Source organism: Lontra canadensis, unplaced genomic scaffold (assembly GCF_010015895.1).
Source record: "Lontra canadensis isolate GAN:19392208 unplaced genomic scaffold, GSC_riverotter_1.0 scaffold18, whole genome shotgun sequence".
NCBI lineage: Eukaryota > Metazoa > Chordata > Mammalia > Carnivora > Mustelidae > Lontra > Lontra canadensis.
This window is the reverse complement of record NW_022631012.1, coordinates 25,143,874-25,162,645: the sequence shown is the minus strand read 5'-3', so window position 1 is coordinate 25,162,645 and position 18,772 is coordinate 25,143,874. Positions and strand designations below refer to the sequence as shown.

Here is an 18,772-nt window from a genome sequence, read left to right as displayed (position 1 = left end):
TTTGAAGTATAAAAAACTTCGTAACAGTTACACTTCATTATTCAGGATAATATTTTATTTCTTGTAATGTAAAAACTAAAATCATTTGAGCAGTTTTCAGCATGATTTGTTAATTTTGAACACAGAATAAACAAAGTTGGTAAATATATATAAATGCTATATAATGTAATTCTATATAAAATTCACAGTTAGATGTATTTGATTATGTAAAACAAAGTAAGACAGTACCACCAGAGAGCTTCTTATCTAAAAATACAGCAAAAATAATATTCTTGTGAATTAAACATTGCAAACTATCTCAGTGTGAGTCTTTCCTGATTACATAATGAACCCATGGATGGTTTTTGGAGAAAACGTCCAACTCACTACTGTGTTATTTATACGTTGTTGGTGGCAACTAATCACTTGACCTAAGGAGACATTACCCTTTATTTAAGGGTATAAATGACAAGAAAGCATATTGCACAGGGATTTTGGTTTCCCAAAGTCTCAAATACCACAGCAAACATTCAGTTTAAGACTATTACTTATGTATGTATTGTGTGTATGTATTCTATTTGAAATCAAGATATAAAATTAAGTGAACTATTTTATAATGATATAATTTTTATGTCATAGGATGAAAATGATTTATAATTATATCTTAGGACTTCATATTCAGCCTCAAAACTATGTAGATTTTATAGCACTCATGAGCTGGACCCTGAATTCATGTGGAAAGTTGAGAAAAGATCACATTTTTAGGTAGGAAATCAGCATGAATAAGTTGAGTAATTAAAGATGTATTCAGTGAATAGTGCATACCCTTTTAACTAAATTGAAAGTCAAGAAAGAGGGCAGTAGTTAAATCCAAAAAAATACATATCAAAATAGAATTGTGGGGAATGGGGTGAGGTTAAGTACCAACTAGTGAGTCCTTGATGGATTCTGAGAGGTGGAGAAATATATTGAATTAATTCTTAGGAATTAAAGCAGTTACTGATGTGAAGAATGCAATAGGGGCAAAAAGCCTGGGGCTGAAGGTTATTAAACAGGAAGCAATAGTGTTCAGAGACCGATGATATATATATATTTTTTTCTTCATACATATATATATGAAGAAAAAGAAGTCAAAATTGGCTTCAAACTTTCAAGACTGAGGAACAGGCAAAATTATAACACTACTGCTAGAGAAAGTCATAAAGCTAAACTAAGCAGATGAAATGGTTACTTGCTTCTAGATGGCAAGTTGACACTCGAATGCAAAGCTAGAGATGAGCGCTGAGAGTTGGAGTGTCCTGGAGGCTGTGGAGATCCGCATGGCCACAGCTGAGCCGGGAAGGAAAGGTCTAGATCTGGGGGACCAGAATGAACTCCAAGGAGAGGCTGGGCCACTGGGACGGAATATCACATAGATTTTCTAGTAGAATCTTCCTCTTCGACGGAAATAACATGACTTTTTTCTCCCCACCTTAAACATGACTTACTGGGTTGTGCTACGTGCAGGGCCCAAGGATAAATAAGTAGGTTTCAGCAGGTTTAAATATTCTTACAATTTTGTGTAAGAGAAAACTTTGTTAAATAATGAATTTGGGATGTAGGTAGATAATTTCCTTTTGATTACCATTAAAAATTTCCCTTTCCACCAAGCCTCTTCTTACCATGATCTGTACTTAACACACAACTCTTCAACCATTTTTACTAATATAATGGGTCACAAACCAACAAAAAATAGTTAATCAAAATCAGACACATGGTAGAGTTGACCCTTTTTGTTCTGATAATGGTTTGGCTCGAGATTGATCTGAGGCACGGGTTTGCGAACAAGGAGAAGAGATATGTCCAGGGAGGGAGGCACATGATGGGTTGTACTATCACCAGCTCTCCCTCAACGCTCAACTGACCAATCCTTGGAGAAGAAAGTGCTTGTCACCATTTCAGATGTGAAATCCAAAGGGTGTTTGATCTTTAATGGCTATATTTTTTAATCTGTGCGTAGGCAATAAAGGAGATCATCATCTACATCATCAAAACAAATAAATGACACCATATTTTCGAACAACTGATACCAAATGTAAAAATGGACTGATTGGATGTGGTCAGTAATATGACAACTTGTAGTCAATGGGAAATAGAGAGGGATTGAGAGAGTAAGTAAATTCATAGTACTCAGCCCCTGGATATGCACTTTGATTACATAAAGAAGTTAATTCTGATACTAATTATTAATAGTGGTTAATATGTATATAGAAAATTCATGGAAATATTCATTAAAAGGATTTTGGGAAAGAAAATATAGCGGAAAGTTTCATCCAGAATATTTAGAACTGATACAATAATGTGACAAAATTTATGTTTTTTTAACAAAAATTTTTTCATACACTATTTTTACTCTCGGCTTCTTTCTTTTTCTTTTGGTTTTAATTAATCCTCCTTTTGATATTCTTTGGATGAAACCTACATAAGGAAGAGAAACAAATTTATTATGCAAAACAGAGTAATATAATAAAACATTTTATTTAAAATTTTCTCAAATTATCTTTAAATATATAAAACCAAAAACAATTGGCTTAAAAGCTTTAGTCTTTAATGCAGAACAAGCTATTTCTAAGGAAGTCATTTCACGTATATAAGAATGAGCAAAAATGGATAAGCATGCTTCTGACTTTTATTTCTCATCTTCGGTCAGAAATTCATGCTCATTTTATTAAAGCAAACATCTGGCTGAATATGACTGGTGGACTTACGTGTGATTTTTACTTATATGTTAATGCTCTGTAAACCTGCATCATTTTAATATTCAGAAGAAAGTCAGTAGCTACATTTAAATGTTGTGCATTGTAAGACAGCTTAAAAATATTTTGGTATAATTTAAAATGAAACCTTAGTAGGTAAATATTAAAGAATAGAATGTTTTGTTTCAAGTAGATTATTTTTTCTGTGAAAGACACATTATGAGGAATTGTAGTTAATATCTCCAGCAATATCATCTAAATGTAGTTGAAAAGGGGACATATATTACCTAAATTATAATATTTTGTTTATTATAAGTAGAACTAATATCATAATATTTTTCTTATATTAAAATTTGTTCATAATTTCAGTGCAATTATTATCTTAAACACTAGTGAATTAATGGGAAGAATGTCCTTTTTACCTTTCTTGCAAGCCCTAAGACATGCTTTTTTAGAAGTAAAATTATTTTCATTCCCTCCACATCCACTGTACTTAAATGGGCGGCATTTCCCAATGACGGAATTGTAGTAGAATCGGCTCTCATTGGCGTGACACAATCCTCTGTCTGCTGGAGTCAGACACCAGGAAGGACCGTGAAATTCTAAGAACATCAAGAAAACATAGTAAATCACATGATAGTTAATCTGAAAGTTTCACATTGTTTATTGCTTATCTATTTTCTTATAGTATATTCAAAACAGTAATCTGACTGAATAAAAGTAGTACTCAGTGAAATGCATGTATTTCAACTCCAGGAAAATGCTTTAGTGATCTCCAAGTGGTTACGACAGTCCGACCTTTCTCTGGGAAATAAAGTAGATACATTTGTAAAAGTGAGGTGCTGTGGTCACGCTCTATAAGGGAAAAACTAGTCGTACATGACAGAAACCTCTATTCAAAAATTTAGAAAAATTTGTTAACCATATTCCCTTTAGGAAATTATCAGTGTTTACACGTCCTTTTTGTTCGTGGATGTTCGACTTGGGGAGGAGACGCGTCCGGATGAGCAATCCTCCCTCGCTGAGCGACACAGGCACTGATGCTGAGGAGGCATTGCTGCTGCCCTTTGACTCAGGCTCTAGGTGATTAGCTAACCACAGGTTAAGGCACAGGAACTCAGGTGTTCAAGCTTCAGAGAAGGATCCCGGGAGAGATGACTGATGTGGTGATCAAGTTCTCTTGTGAAGTGAGGCATCAGTTCTTGATGAATTAGACGTTTTTGCAAAGGAAGGCGCATTGTTAAAGCCAGTGAGATAGGCCACGTGCGGGTTTAAATCAAGCATACCAACTGGTCTGTCGATGGGACAAACCACTTTAGGAACCAAGAAAGAAAATGCAACCAGGGTGGTAAGAGGATCGCTCGCTTTCTTAAGGCAAAGCAGAAATAGTTTCAGTTCAATGGTAGTTCTTAGCTCTTTTGGGAATTCCTGTCAGTGAGGGGAAGCTGGTGTTCTAGCAACAGACTTACGAAGCTTGGTATTAGTAAACCAACACTGCAGGCAAGTTGGTAGATGGAGAGAAATCAAAATAATAAAACTTTAGTGGCTTTGCCAAATCGTGAGATGTGGGACAGCGGATGCAGACAAAGAGGGTATACTAAATACACAAAATTGGCAGAAAATAGAACTTTGAGGAATCCAGCCAATGAAGGCAAATAGGTTGGCCAGAAAGCTAAGTGGTTTGATGACAAGCGAACCCCCAGTGAGACTATAAAAGAAAGAAAATGAAACAGTTTGAGGGGAAAAATGCAGAAATTATTTGATCTGATCTGAATTAATGAACAATAATCCTAATTAGACATGAAAAATACAAGCATCTACATTTCCTCCTGCCTTCTTGATGATGTAAATGAAGATGAGAGTGTCTTGATATAATGGCTCATATAATAGAGAAATCCTGGAAAACAGGAGTCAGAACACTACAGAAAATATGTAAGACATTTTAGGAAGATGAAAATTCTGTGTCAAAATTCAAGAACTGTAGTCACCTAAAGAATACTGTATTATTTAGGTCCTTCATTAGGTCTATGAACACTGATTTTTAAAAGAAGACCTTCAGATCTGAAAAACTAAGTCATGCAGTCTAAGTCATCTTTTATGTCCTCCTATATGGGGGTTATAGTGCATGATTACTGCCAGCATAAATCAAAATTAAAATGTTTTTGGTGAGAATGTACGCTTAACTTTCTAGAAATGGTTGAAATCTCCTGCCTCCAATACAGTTTATGCAAGAGGAATTTTCTAACAGGACAGCAGAGATATACTGTAATTGAGCCTACTATGGTGCACACTTTTCCAACTCCTCATGCTCTGGATTCTCATTAACCCAGAACCTAGAACATGAGATGGCTATCTGTTGCTACCACTTCTATCTCCATGAGCTTCCAAAGTCACCATCTGTGTTCAGAAACAAAAGAAATACTCCTCAAGCAATTAGCCTACTTTGAGAAACAGAAAATTTCTATTTTTTTTTCATTTTCAGCAAGCACCCACAGATGCTTCATAGCTGATGTAGAAATATGACGGTATGACTTATACCTTAGTTTCACTTTTGCATGTTGTAAACAAGACTGAGAAGTCCACAGTAATTTGAAGATAATAAATATAGACATTTCTATAACTTTTATACTTTTTACAGATGCTAATTATTATGTCTTAACAGCAATGTTCTACCTAAAGTTCCTTATTCCAGGACAGAGAGATTTTCTGATAATGTGAAGTAAATCCATCCTTCTTTTCCAGTAACCTGTAGTAAACTTGGCCCCATAACAAAATCAAGGCTATTTCAAAGTAAGAACAAGCTTGACTGGTACATCTTGGGCTCCAGTACTAGACTGAAGTTAGCAATGGAGGCGGCTCTGGAACCATGGAGCATAAACTACGGGTTTGGTGGGGAGAGGTACCCTAGCTTCTGTCTTCCTTTGGTCACTGAGTCTTCCAACAATGTCTGCCACTCACCAAATCTACTCAGAAGCCATGGCAAAGAGCACAATGTACGTATGAGACAGGGCAAGAAGGTGGCAGTGAGATTAGTTTGAAGGCAAACAGGCAGTTGGCCTGCACAGATGCCATTGGAGAGTCTCACGGTTGTTCACTTGTTTCACTTTGTTTGCCTTGATTTTAATCAGGGGATAAACTGTCTACACAGATTGTCAAATATAACTCACTGTTGACCCAGATAATTATTGTGGTTCCTAGCACTAAAAATACAAGTATTTTGATAGCGGGTTAAAATTTGAAATTAATTAGTAAGAGTGTTGTGTTACAGTTAACTTTTAGAAGTTTTTAATACAATAGTTATCACTTGTAGAGTTTTTATAAGGCCTTTATTCTTCAGAACATGAATTATACTTGCTGTGTAACCAATTCATTTCTCCTAAAATCATTTGAACTCCAAGTAGTTAAGACTGTCATTGGATTGGTGCACCTGGTGGCTCAGTCAGTTAAGCATTCAACTTTGGATTTCAGCTCAGGTCATGATCTCAGGGTTGTGAGATCGAGCCCCACGTTGGGCTCTATACTGGGCATGGAGCCTGCTTGGGACTCTCTCTTCCTCTCCCTCTACCCCTCCCCATCTCCCTCCCTTTCCCTCTCTTAAAAAAAAAAAAAAAAGACTATCATTAGATTACTCTAGCATAGACAACAATGCTATGACTAAAATAATGAAGCAGACGGCTTCTCAAGGACATTGTAGCTCTAACGATTTTTTGAGTCCTTGATTATCATCCAGTTCATCTCCAAAGGTGAGGAAACAGGAGTTCTTGCCCCCCATGAGGAGGTCAGCTTGGTTGTTTTCAATTAACATATACTCTAGAGAAACATAAGCACTCACCTATTCAAAATCCAGACAATGATATCTATAATGAAAGAAAATATAAAGGTTTTGAAGTAGTTACACAACGTAATTTTTTTGGTCTAGATTATAATTATTCACAGGTATTTAAGATAGAATAAAAAGATACTAACCTGACTTCTGTTCACTTTCCAAAGGTAATTTAATAACCAAATGTATTCTGTCTTGATCTTGCCATTAATAACAACTTGGATGGCTTCCACTTAGAGGCTCTAGGACAGTTTTCAGAATTCAGGCTCCACGTACATGCTGCCTGGAACTGCCATGATCTAGTGTGACTGCTAAACTGGAGGGTGGCACCCAAAACCAGTCTTCTATTCAAAGTGGTTTATATAAATTTTCTCCAAAACGTAAACTTCAAATTTTGTAGTCACTTTGAGTCCTTACCGTGGTGTCTTCCTGTTCCCATTTTACATACCTAACATTTAGGCTTTTATTTTACCAACCAATTTAGGATTTATGAATCACCCCATGACTTGCTGAGAAATGTTTTGTCTTCTGAGATTGTTTTAAGGAATTGAATAACAAATCTTTCCTCTGAATATGTTCTTTTTCCCCATAATTTTCTAGTAAAGAAAAATATAAAGACTTTAACTTTCTAATTATAATTTATCATTGTAAGACACTGAATTAATGCAAACGTATAACAAATATAAAACAAAAGTTCTCTATAATTTGACCCTTGTCCCTTAACCGTTGTCCATGTTTTGGTATATATTTTCCTTCAAATTGCTTGCACAGGCAGACGGATATGAGCGTACTACTCTGCGTTTTCCTGTACTTACTAGTATTTTGTGACTGCTTCAATATTTGCTCATATCCACCTCCTTTTGAATATGTGCAGCGCTCGTTTCTTGAATTGAGTCCAGTGTGTCTAGTCAACCACGATTCATGTGGATCCTTGTTTTCAGCTCTGTATTGATGGCTCATGAGCATTCTTGTACACGGGTTCAGATATTTCTAAAGATCTTTCTAAAATCAGAATTATGGGGGTGGCTGGGTGACTCAGTCCTTAAGCGTCTGCCCTCGGCTGAGGTCATGACCCTGGGGTCCTGTAATCCAGCCCATTTGGCATGGAGCCTACTTCTCCCTCTCCCTCTGCCTGCCGCTCCCCCTGCTCGTGGTCTCTGTGTCAAATAAATCAATAAAATCTTTTAAAAATTAAAAAAAAATAGAATTGTGCAAAAGCCGTACTCAATTTATAATTTTGTAGAAGCCGCCAAATTTTCTACTAAAAGTTTATATAAATTTATACTTCCACGATGACGTTTAAAGGTGCCTGAACAACTGCTAAATAAAATGTGGGCCTTAGCGCAATGCATTTAATTACATTCACTCTTCTCTTCTCATACCCACAAAAGCAGATGATTCCTGGGGAGACGTTTTTATTACATAGGGACCTTAGCAGTGCTCAAGGTTGCAACTCCCCAGAACACACACTACTACGCTGTTTATTCTACACTGTTAGGGGTTCTCCAGAAGCTACGTTCAGTCTATATTTTATTTACTTCATGACGTGGTAGGGAACAAAAACAGCAGAGAAATGTGAAGAGGAAATATGCTAGAATGTTGACAGGGATTTTGTCTGTGAAATGCAAACATGACCAGTTGTCTTTTTCTTTTCTATTTTTTCAATTTGTCTATTATAATATTAAATATTAAAATTAATATTAAATATTAAATTATAAAATAGCATATGTTAGAAATAGGATTATATAATCAAAACATTTTTAGACTCACCCCAGAGTCCTGGGGTCATAAGGAAAAGGCTGGAGATTGGGAATCTGTTGTGGTTAGAAATAGAGAGTAACCCTGTCAGCTGTGAAGACACTACTTACAGATAGTAATTCTGTACTACGGGAAAAGCAGTATCTCCGTTCACTAACATGGGAAAGCTGGTGTGAAATGGGCAGCAACTGACATTTTATATCGCAGGGAAAGCCAGCGAGGCGTGGGAACATGAGTACCGTGACCTTCTTTCCTTTCTGTCCCTGTGCACAGTAACCAGCTGAGAATGAAAAGTAAGAAGCGGGTTTCTGGGACATCCGAAACTGAAAGGTCACGGGGGAATAGACTGTGAGACGCCTTGACCCAACAGGAAGCTCCACAGGTTAAAAAGAAAGAGAAGTCGTGCAGGTATCCACCGTATTGGACTTCTTTGCCTGGATACGGCCTACTCTGTGGACAGAGTTCACAAAGTTATCTTTATCCAAGGGTTTTTCTAAATAAAGCCATAAGGCAAGCAACCCATGGTAAAATTACAAATTACGATGCTGCTATAGGAGTATAATTTATCCTGAGATAATTGTCTTATAATCAGAAAAATTTTTCCTTAGACAGCTGCAAAATTGAAGACCCTGTAAGATTTTAGTAAAGGTGAAAATTAACATTTATTTAGTCCCTTGACCAGCTTTTAAGGAAGAATGAAATTTTAACAAGTGGAAGAGGTAGAGGGGAAAATAGGTAAAGAAAAGCACAAAAGTCAGAATATTCCTAGTGTGGGGCACTTTGCAAACTCCAGGCTATCTGAAGTGGGTATAGTAGGATGCTGGGCTGGGAGAGTAGATCTGGGCCAAATTCACAAGGTTTCTGATTACTAATAGACTTGGGTTTTATGATATAGACATGAATGAACAACTTAAAGTATTGAAGGATGAAAGAGACAGTTCTGCTCTTTCTTGATAGGTGAAGCAAGCTCAACCAGGCATGTGGAGGCTGAGTCCTGCAGGAGACCTGGAGACCCCAACTGAGGCAGGTGTAGCGGAAGTGAATGAAACCAAGCACTGCACGGACTCTGGCAGGGAGGGAGCTGGAAAGAAGACTGTTCTGGTATTTTTAGACGATCGACTAAGAAGATGGAATATTTTAAGTATATTATGAAATAGAATTATAGTATGAAATGTAGTCATAACAGTTTTATAATTTACAATTTTATCATGGCTTGCTTTCATTGTAGCTTTACCTAGAAAAATCCCTGAAAAGACAGAATTGTGAATTGTGCTCATGCATTAGCCAGCATCTAAAAAAATAAATCCAAGATGTTAGATAAAAGATAAGAACACAGGTTTAGGGAAAGATAAAGTTTTAATTTTGACACCCTTCAATGGAAGTATTATACTATGCCTCTGTCCCCCCACACCACTTGTGCAGCTCTCTGTCTTAGCACGTAGTATAGGCACTGAAGTCATCTTCGTACCTGTCCCCTCACCCCATTTCACAGGCAGGCCTGTGAAGAACAACACCAACTTTCTTATTTTTTATTCAGACTCCCCATTCCTGTGACAATTCCCATCCTATAGGAGTTAGGATTTGTTGAGCTGAACTGACATTAAGAAGTATAATAGATTTATGCCTCAGGTCATAGGATACAATTAGAAACACAGGTTTTCAAGTCCTCCGATTAGAGCATACGGTTCAAAGACACAAAATACGTGTTGGTGTTTTATAATTACATCTGAATTTTAGAAGGGCTTTATTTTACTTCAGATAGTCATGGTATTATGACTGTTGAATGAAGATACTTCAGATCAAGGTTACAGGCTTTAGTTACATGTAAAATTTATCACTAATAAAATGTATAAGATAAAACCCCTGATTATTTCTTCCTGTTATAAATCTCCATTGACACTGGGTAATCATCATCAAAACCTTCAAATATTAATAGTTCTGAGTCTTTATTGCATGTTAAACATGGGATAAGAATTTTGTATTTGCCATAATCATCAGCAACTTTGTGAGCTATTACTCTCCATATATAACAAATGAGGAACGTGGCCAAGAGTTGTGTGATTCTTTCAAGTCCACAAAAAGACCTGGTGAGTAGGAGGACTGGAATTTAAACCCACATCTTTCCGTCCATAAGCCAATGCTCTTAACCACCATAAGGTGTCCTCTGAAAACTACCTAGAAAATAAAGATAACCGAGCAAAGACAATTTAATAATTACCAGATAAAGAGAAAGCTGTCACACTTCCCTTTTATATCCAATTTCCAAATTCTCTCTCCTTTGCAACTCAGGCTCAGAATGTCTTATGTATTTCTTACCCTAAGTTACATGCATGAAGTCGGAGTTTATCAAGTTTGAACAGGAAAAAGATATCTCATCCGAATAAGTCATCAAATGAAGAAACTGGAAACAAATCTTGGGCGTAGGAGTACTGAGCCAAACAGTATTCAAAGAGCTCAAATAGTAAAGGCAAGAATTACGGCGTTTGCGTAGTAACCTGGACTGGTTCTGGAAAGAGACTGACGTTCCAGGTGTCTGTGATCCCATTTGCACGGGCCAGTCGGCTCTCCTTTTAGTAGCAGTAAGAAGTGACAGAAGACTAGAAACCATGTCCCACCGTGTCTCAAGAAAAGATAGAGGTGGGATTTTCCTAATTAATATATTTTATAAAAGTGCTTTTTAAACTTATTCCTGCACAGATAGGTCATTATTCAAATAGAAGTAGGGCAGTCAGAGAATTACAACAGAGTAGCACAGGCTTTTCTAACCTGTTCCTCATTCCTAACCTGCTCTAGAGCAGTTAATACCAAATTCATGTAATAATAGGGATGTGCCATCTAAAATCAAACACACAGGTCCATGGAATGAAAGAGCCAGTGATAAACCCAAACTTATTTGGTCAGTTTATCTATGACAAAGGAGGGAAGGATATACAATGGGGAAAAGACCATCTTTTCAATAAATGGTTTTGGGGCAACTGGTCAGCTCATGCAAAATAATAACACTGGACCCCTTTCTTCACCATATATAAAAATAAACTCAAAATGGGTTAATCTCAATGTAAGACCTGAAACCATAAATTCCTGAAACAAAACAGGCTGTAAATTCTTGGGCATTGGTCTTAGCAATATTGTAGGAGTCTTTGCTTCTCAGGCAAAAGCAACAAAAGCAAAAATAAACAAATGGGATTACATCAGACTAACAAGCTTCTGAACAGTGAACAAAACAACTAACAAAACAGAAAGGCAACCTATGGGATGGGAGATGCCATTTGCAAATGAGGCATCTGAAAAGTGGTGACTGTGCAAAATGTGTAAAGAACTTGTACTGTTCAATACCAAATTAGCAATTCCATTAACAAATGAGATAACCTAATAGACATTTTTCCTAAGAAGACCTACAGATGTCTAACACATACATGAAAAGAGGCTCAACATTACTAGTCCTCAGGGAAATGCAAATCACAGCCACAATGATATCACCTTACACCTGTCAGAATAGCGAGTATCGGGAGACAAGAAACAACAAGTGTTGGCAAGAATGTGGTGGAAAAGGAACCCGCAAGTGCTCCCGATGGGAGTGTATATTGATGCAGACACTTCGGAAAAAATTATGAAGGTTCCTCAAAAAATTAAAAATAGAAATACCATATGATCCAATAATTCTGCTCTGAGTATTCAAAGAAAGCAAACACACTAATTTGAAGAATACCCCTGCGTTCACTGCAGTGTCACTGACGGCAGCCAAGCTATGGCAGAGCGCGGGCGTCCGTCGGTAGATGGAGGACAAAGACGTGGTGTGTGCACACACACGCACACACACGTACACCCCACAGAATATCACTCGGCCACAAAAAGAATGAGCTGTTGCCATCGGTGAGACCATGCGTGAACCTAGAGGGTATTATGCCAAAAAAAATAAGTCTGAAAAGTCAAATTCCATATGATTTCACTATATTGGAATCTAAAAAACAAAACAAACACAAATACAGAGAACAAACTGTGGCTCTGAGAGGGCACGGGGACAGAGGAGTCCGCAAGTGTGGGCGCACTCGAGCCGCGGGAAGTCTCCCTCCTGCAGTGGGTCGTGCGTGCACAGCACAGGGAGGATGAGCGATACTGGAGTGACTCTGTGTGGGGACAGGCGGTAGCGATGACGTATATAAATGTCAGGTCACTGTAAGCGAACAGTACTGTAGGTCACCTTATCTCAATCAGAAAGTACCGTCCAGTCAGTCTTGTTAATTCGTCAGTTTGCAGCTCGTGTCCGTCCGTGAGTTTTGATCGACAGTTGTATAATGGTCAGATACTTAATGAGACGCAGTATTTTACTCGCCCGTATATTAGTGTCATACAAAAGAATTTAATTCATAAATTAGAAGTCTGTTGTTTCCTTTTAAAGAAAGTTCAGGAACACTTCTCTGGAGGACTCCCATGACCGGGGCAAGAGAGCGTATCCTTGTTGAAAGCAGAGATGGCCCAGGAAGAAAAGGATTAGCCAAAGCGGTCAGTGGTCACCCAGGGTGACTGTGTCCGGCTGGCAGAGGGAAGGTGCTACAGTTTTGTTTCTCACCGGCTCTGCTGCCAGGAAGGAGACGGTCTTACGGGTCCTCTCACAAGTTACCTATTTTTAGAAAGCCAGCTTGTCAGTAACCAGCATGTGAGGCACCAGTGTCACCAAGCAGGCGTATGTCAATGAGGGAAGTTTCTATGCTTCTGGGTCGGGGAGCACATGACAAACAGGGTGCTTTGGGAGGACGTTGAAGTGGGTTTTTGATGAAGGGGCTTTTCAGAATTGTAGACAGGCTAGCAGCAAACCATGGAGCTAGATGATGGGGTATTTTCTTTGCAGGCACTTTCAGTGGTTATAACGTGTAAGCAAATCCTCAACCAGACACCAAACAGGTGACAGTGTTTTCTTGCAAATCTGAAAAGTAACTGTTTCAGCGATGGCATTTGACTTTCATTCAGTCAATTTCTATAACATCTCTTCCAAAAGGCCAATGATAACCAAAAAAATTTTAAAAGATACATGTGTATGTATATGCATGTGTATATATGTTTGTTTTATGTTTATGTTTTCTTTTCTCTCCATTTTTCCCACATGTATATGGAATCTGGCCGGTAGGTTATACCTTGAATACAGGCAGGAGAGAGAGAGCCTCAGGTACCCAAATGGCTTGCAGAATGATACACAGTCATTTTCCCTTGACTTAGTGGCTGCCCGGAAGAGATACGGACTAGGTCCAGTATTTAGGTGTTCTTTTTTTTTTGTCAGAGACCAAGTGGGAACTGAGTTGCCAGGTCTTTGAAGTCTATCACAAGATTTTGTTTTTTCAAAATATACAGCTGATGTCATCCCAAAGCAGCTATTACAAGTTGACGCAGAGAAGTAAAGACACGATGAGAACCAAGAAAATAAATCACTTTTTAAAAAAAGATTTATTTTAGAGAGAAAAAGCGAGCATGGGGGCAGGGCAGGTGGAGAGGGAGAGAGAGAGTCTTAAGCAGAGCCCCGCTGAGTGCAGAGCCTGATGCAGGGGCTCGGTCTCATGACTCTGAGACCACGACCTGAGCCGAAATCAGGAGTTGGATGCTTAACCGACTGAGCACCCAGGCACCCCAAATCACTTTTTTAATCAACGGGCCAGGTCCATTCAAAAAGCCCAGAATCACATGCAACTGATGAATCACAAAATTAACCCCTGAAATTAATAATATACTATATGTTAACTACAATGCCTTTAAATTTAAAAATCACAGAAAAATAAACAAATAATTCCTTAAAAAAAAAAGAGCCCAGAATCAGCATGAACAGTTGAGAACATTAACTTTTCTTTGATAGACATTTACCAATGAGCTCTGTTGAGAGGACTGTATTACTATGTTCACATAAATATTAAAACTTTATTAATGGCATGTTATCAAAGGCATCACATATACGATATAAAGCAGAAATATTAAAATGTGCACAAAATTCTGACTTATCCTAAAATGGACATGGATGCATGGATGCAGAAGGTGGGCAGAAGGACGTGCTTCCAACTGCCATCTGTTCTTCTGTAACTGTGGGTCACAAGTTACAGATAAAAATTGTGAGCCTCCTGTCCTACGTGTAACACTGACCTGAATACTAAGGAGGGAGGATCTGCAAAACGTATAATACATGGTCTCTTTCCTCAAAAAACTTGTAATCTAGCCAGTGAGGTGGGGCTAAGACAACATCCAGTCATAGAAGCATGAGGGGAATCAGCATAGGAAGTCGGGAGAAAAGGAGGGGAAGAAGGCTTCCTCGTGGGGGTGAACGCAGCCTCCATGCGGAGGGCCGTGAATTTCAGGAAGGAGAAGCCGAACAAAACATCGGGAGCCCTAAGGATGGATGATTCGTGTTTACTAATAACAGAGTAAATGAGTTCTACTTAATGACAGTGTCCATTCAGAAGGGACAAAAATATTTTGTATTTAGTGAGACAAAAATCTGGGACAGTTAGAGGGGTAGCAGATAATGCAGAAAAATCTAAAACAAGGGAATGAGGCTAAATTACCACAGAAAGAGTCTATCTGTAAAGGTTTAATTTATTTTTCTCTAATGGAAAAGAAATGTGAACTTGCTTGACTAAAGATACTCTGACGCTGATATAACGGATGAATGAGAGTAGAACAGCAATGTCCGAAATGCTGTATCCAGGGCACGTCACGCATGACTCCCTTCTTCCCTGTCTTTTCTGTCCCCCCCGCACATATGCACGTATACACATGTATTATGCACATATACGTATATGTGCATGTGTCTAAATGCATAGCTATAGGAAATGCATTTAACATGTGTGATATATGAGTATATATTAATATATATGGTATATCTGATCTCCTTGGTATCTATCTGAGGTTTATGACGCCTGGGTTGCCTGAGCCAGTATTGGTCCAAGCTCATGTTTGTTTGTTTGTTTGTTTGTTTGGTAGATCATATCCCAACACATATGTGATTTTTTGAAAATTGAAATACTTTAAAAATAAATCTATTTTATCTATCCACCAAAACGAAAGACCTAGTTTTTTGTCAATATATATATTTATTTCAAATAGATCTTTTTTTTTTTTTGGCATCCCCCTTTCATTTTCATTAGTGTCCCTTTTTGATGACATCAGATGGAGATCATCAAAACCCACAAGATTGATATTCTGAACAAAACAGGTAGACTAAAGACGGAGAAGACAGGAGTGAACATTTCATCAGAAAAACAATAGAAGGACTGACTAGGAGGAGAGGGTGATCAGAGGAGAGTACCAAGTGCTCAAACTGAAACAGCTAGAAATGGTGGCAGAACTCTGAAAGTTTGGAAAGCTGGAAGTTTTCAGAAGACAAAGAAAAGTTACACGAAGTTCTTTTGGCTTCAAAGCCCATCATACTTCTATATGACAATAATCTTAACTTGTTTCCGCTAAACATATCTGAACTGTGTAAGTTTCCATCTCTGTATTAATTTAGGCCTATTGTCCTTTCTCTTCTGAAGGTTAATTGTAGTTTTGTGACCTTATGTGTACCGATCCGCTTAGCTGAGTAAGTAGAGATCTTACGAGTGTCTAAAATACCGACTTCTGTGAAGAGGAACTTAGAGACGGTTGCTTTGCAGGTGAGAAATGAAGGCCAAGGAAGTTACGGGTATTGCTCTGGGTCCCACAGGTAATAGCAATGAGTGATACTTATGTGGCGTGGAGTGGGTACTGCTCTGTGCTTGGTGTACCTTGTATACTGACTGATTTCACCTCACAGCAAAACTTAGAAAGTGAGAACTGCATTACTGCCATCCTCACTGTATGGTGGGAAACTAAGGTTCAGAGAGGCTAAGACGTAACTCAAGGTTGCACAGCAACAAGTGGAAGAATTGGGATTCGAGCCCAACTCTTCAGGCTCAGAGTCTTTGACCTACTGGACTATAGCGCTAGTCCCAAAGGAAGAGTCAAGAAAACTAACTGCGGTAGTTTTTCGTTCTGAAGATTAAGTACAGATGTACACATGTTTAGAGGGGGGGCCTTAGATGGATTTCTCTCACACACATGGTGAGAACAAGCATTTGTTTTACCTACATTGATATACTCATTAGTTCAGCTCATCCAAACTCAAATACTTGTACATAAGGATGAGCTTACAAAAGATGTTATAAAAGTCTCTTTAAGGAAGAGCGAGCCTCAATCTCTGAGATCCCCTATATAGCCTACCAATAACAAAATCTGGAAATAAAAGGAAAAAATTCAAGCTCAGTTGGGCTTGGCATTCCAATATCTCCAGTCAAGGAGGCTCAATGGGAAAAACATTCTCAAGCTTACATGCAATTTCCTGGTAGTTAAGGATAAACAGCAAACAAAACTTCTAAAAGGTTTTCCTACTATCATTGTGAAGAGAAACATTAAAATTATGTTTACAAATGTTCTCCTTCATAACGATAGCACAGTCTAGCTACATTTTTGGAATATTCAAATACTCTACCTAAGGATTGCTATTTAATGGAAATAATTTTAAGTGAATGCTATCCTATTTTTGTTGTGGGGTATGTTATTATTCCCATACACGGAATCACAATTAAAACAATTTACGTCTTTTCAAAAGAAAGTAATACGGAGAACCTTATACGTTTGCCAAAACCTTGAACAACAAGGTTTTACAGAAACATAAAAGCATATTTCCTAAATTAAAATATGCTAATATAATCACAAGCTTTGACAGATGTAATTATTTCTGAGCTGGAATATCAACAGTGTCTTCATAGACCTCAGCAAAAGCCTTTGGTGGAGGAGGAAAGGGATAGTCTACGTACAGGCAAAGTGGGGGCACAACACCCCTCTGACATTGGGTGAGGTAGAGAAGGGCTCTTCTAGGTCTTGGTGAAGAGCAACAGCAGCATTTCCACCTTCCCCGCTTGGACGGGAGGGACACGGGATTGAGTGGATCTTATGAAGCCTGAAGGCACAGCTGCATTGTCCCCTTTCACGTTAGCGACTCTGCATCACACTGCCTATAGTCACTATTGCAATATTGCTTCAGGCTTTAGCTCAGGAATGTTACAAAACAAAAGAATGAGAAATGAATAATCTAGAAAAGGAAGAAAAGGAGTCAGATTGGCTAGAGGAATTGAGTAGAGGAATTGAAGCCTTGAGGCAATTACATATAATAAAAAATGAAATAATTCTCTAGACAAAGAAAGGAGGAAGAGTTCCCTAATTTTAAATGCAGTTACTATGAAGGAATTAAATGTCTATTGTTTTAAATAAAAATCCTCTTAATCTTGTTTTCTTTTAAATTCATGTTGTGAATTTTTACTGTTTCCTTAGTAATTTTCTGTTATAACCATTAATTTGGTTTTTTTATACTTTTCACTGCACAACTACATAAAAACTTAGGATATTTATCAGACAGTATTTAAAACTCGTTTATCTTCTCACACTTATTTTGTCTCCTCCTTTCTATTTTGGCCGTATGCATGCCAAAAATCATGATTTTTATACTTGATAAAACTTTAAGGCAAAACTTTCTCATAACTTATTCCATTCATTATGATAAATAAATACAGACCTCTATTTGAATTAGTGAAGCATTCCAAACAAAAAATATTGAAACATATTGAAAACTGATTTCATGCATTATTTTATTAGTAGACATATTGTATCACATGTCTCTTCAAACCCATTAAGTTTGTTAGTCTAAACTTTCACGTCTTTCACACAGTAAGAGTTAGCACGCTTTTCAACATGGGATACTTAGCTGGATAAAACAAAATGTCACTGAAAGACACAGGGCTGGAAGGACACAAAGAAACAATGCAATGAAATTACTTAATTTCACAGATAATAAATCAGAACTACCTAGATATTTACTATTATCATTATTACAAACAAAGTAGTGTTTGAAAACTAGAGGCAACTCATCAGGCATTGGACTCACTGCTCTCGTTACAGACTCTAATCTGAGGCCCTGAAGGCCTTTGAGCACACGGTTTTCAAACTCCCTCTGACTGCGGGGCACTTAGGACGCCTCACGGGCTGCTGGAACGCGGCTTGAATGCCTGCAGTTTCGGGAATTTAATTCCTATGGAACCCACTGATTTCTTAAGACCTCACATTAAAAAAAAAAAAAAAAAACACTTTACTAAAGGAAACTTACACTTCAGATTTCACGAATTAATCCTGCTTCTGAGGCTGGGTTGAGGCAATAAGGAAGGGCTGGGACGTGGGCAGGAGGGTCTGCGCTGCAGGGACGGGGGCGAGGATGTAAACTTGATGTTCCCTCGCGGGGCAGCGCCAAGATGCGCGGAGAACAGGTGTGAGTTCCCTCTCGGCCTCTCCCACTCACACCACCCGGTCCTCCTGCACACACGCTTCCAGTTCTCCTTGGGGCCTCTCAGGGCTGCCATTCAGGGTGGAAGCGAAGCCCACAGACATGACCGGGTCCCTGTGGCACCGAGAGTGGCACTGACATCCCTCC

General features: G+C 38.2%; 1 protein-coding gene across 1 annotated transcript in view; it reads right to left on the bottom strand.

Moving 5' to 3' along the window:
- Positions 1–1,806: 1,806 nt before the first annotated feature.
- The window catches only part of TFPI (tissue factor pathway inhibitor), a 62,222-nt gene continuing 45,256 nt past the window's right edge, over positions 1,807–18,772 (bottom strand). Inside the window, exons 8-9 of the mRNA XM_032860262.1 lie at positions 3,137–3,316; positions 1,807–2,436 (exon numbers count right to left, since the gene is read on the bottom strand). Coding sequence (XP_032716153.1) covers positions 2,330–2,436; positions 3,137–3,316 — 287 coding nt within the window. The 3' untranslated portion in view covers positions 1,807–2,329. The remainder of the gene's footprint in view (positions 2,437–3,136; positions 3,317–18,772) is intronic.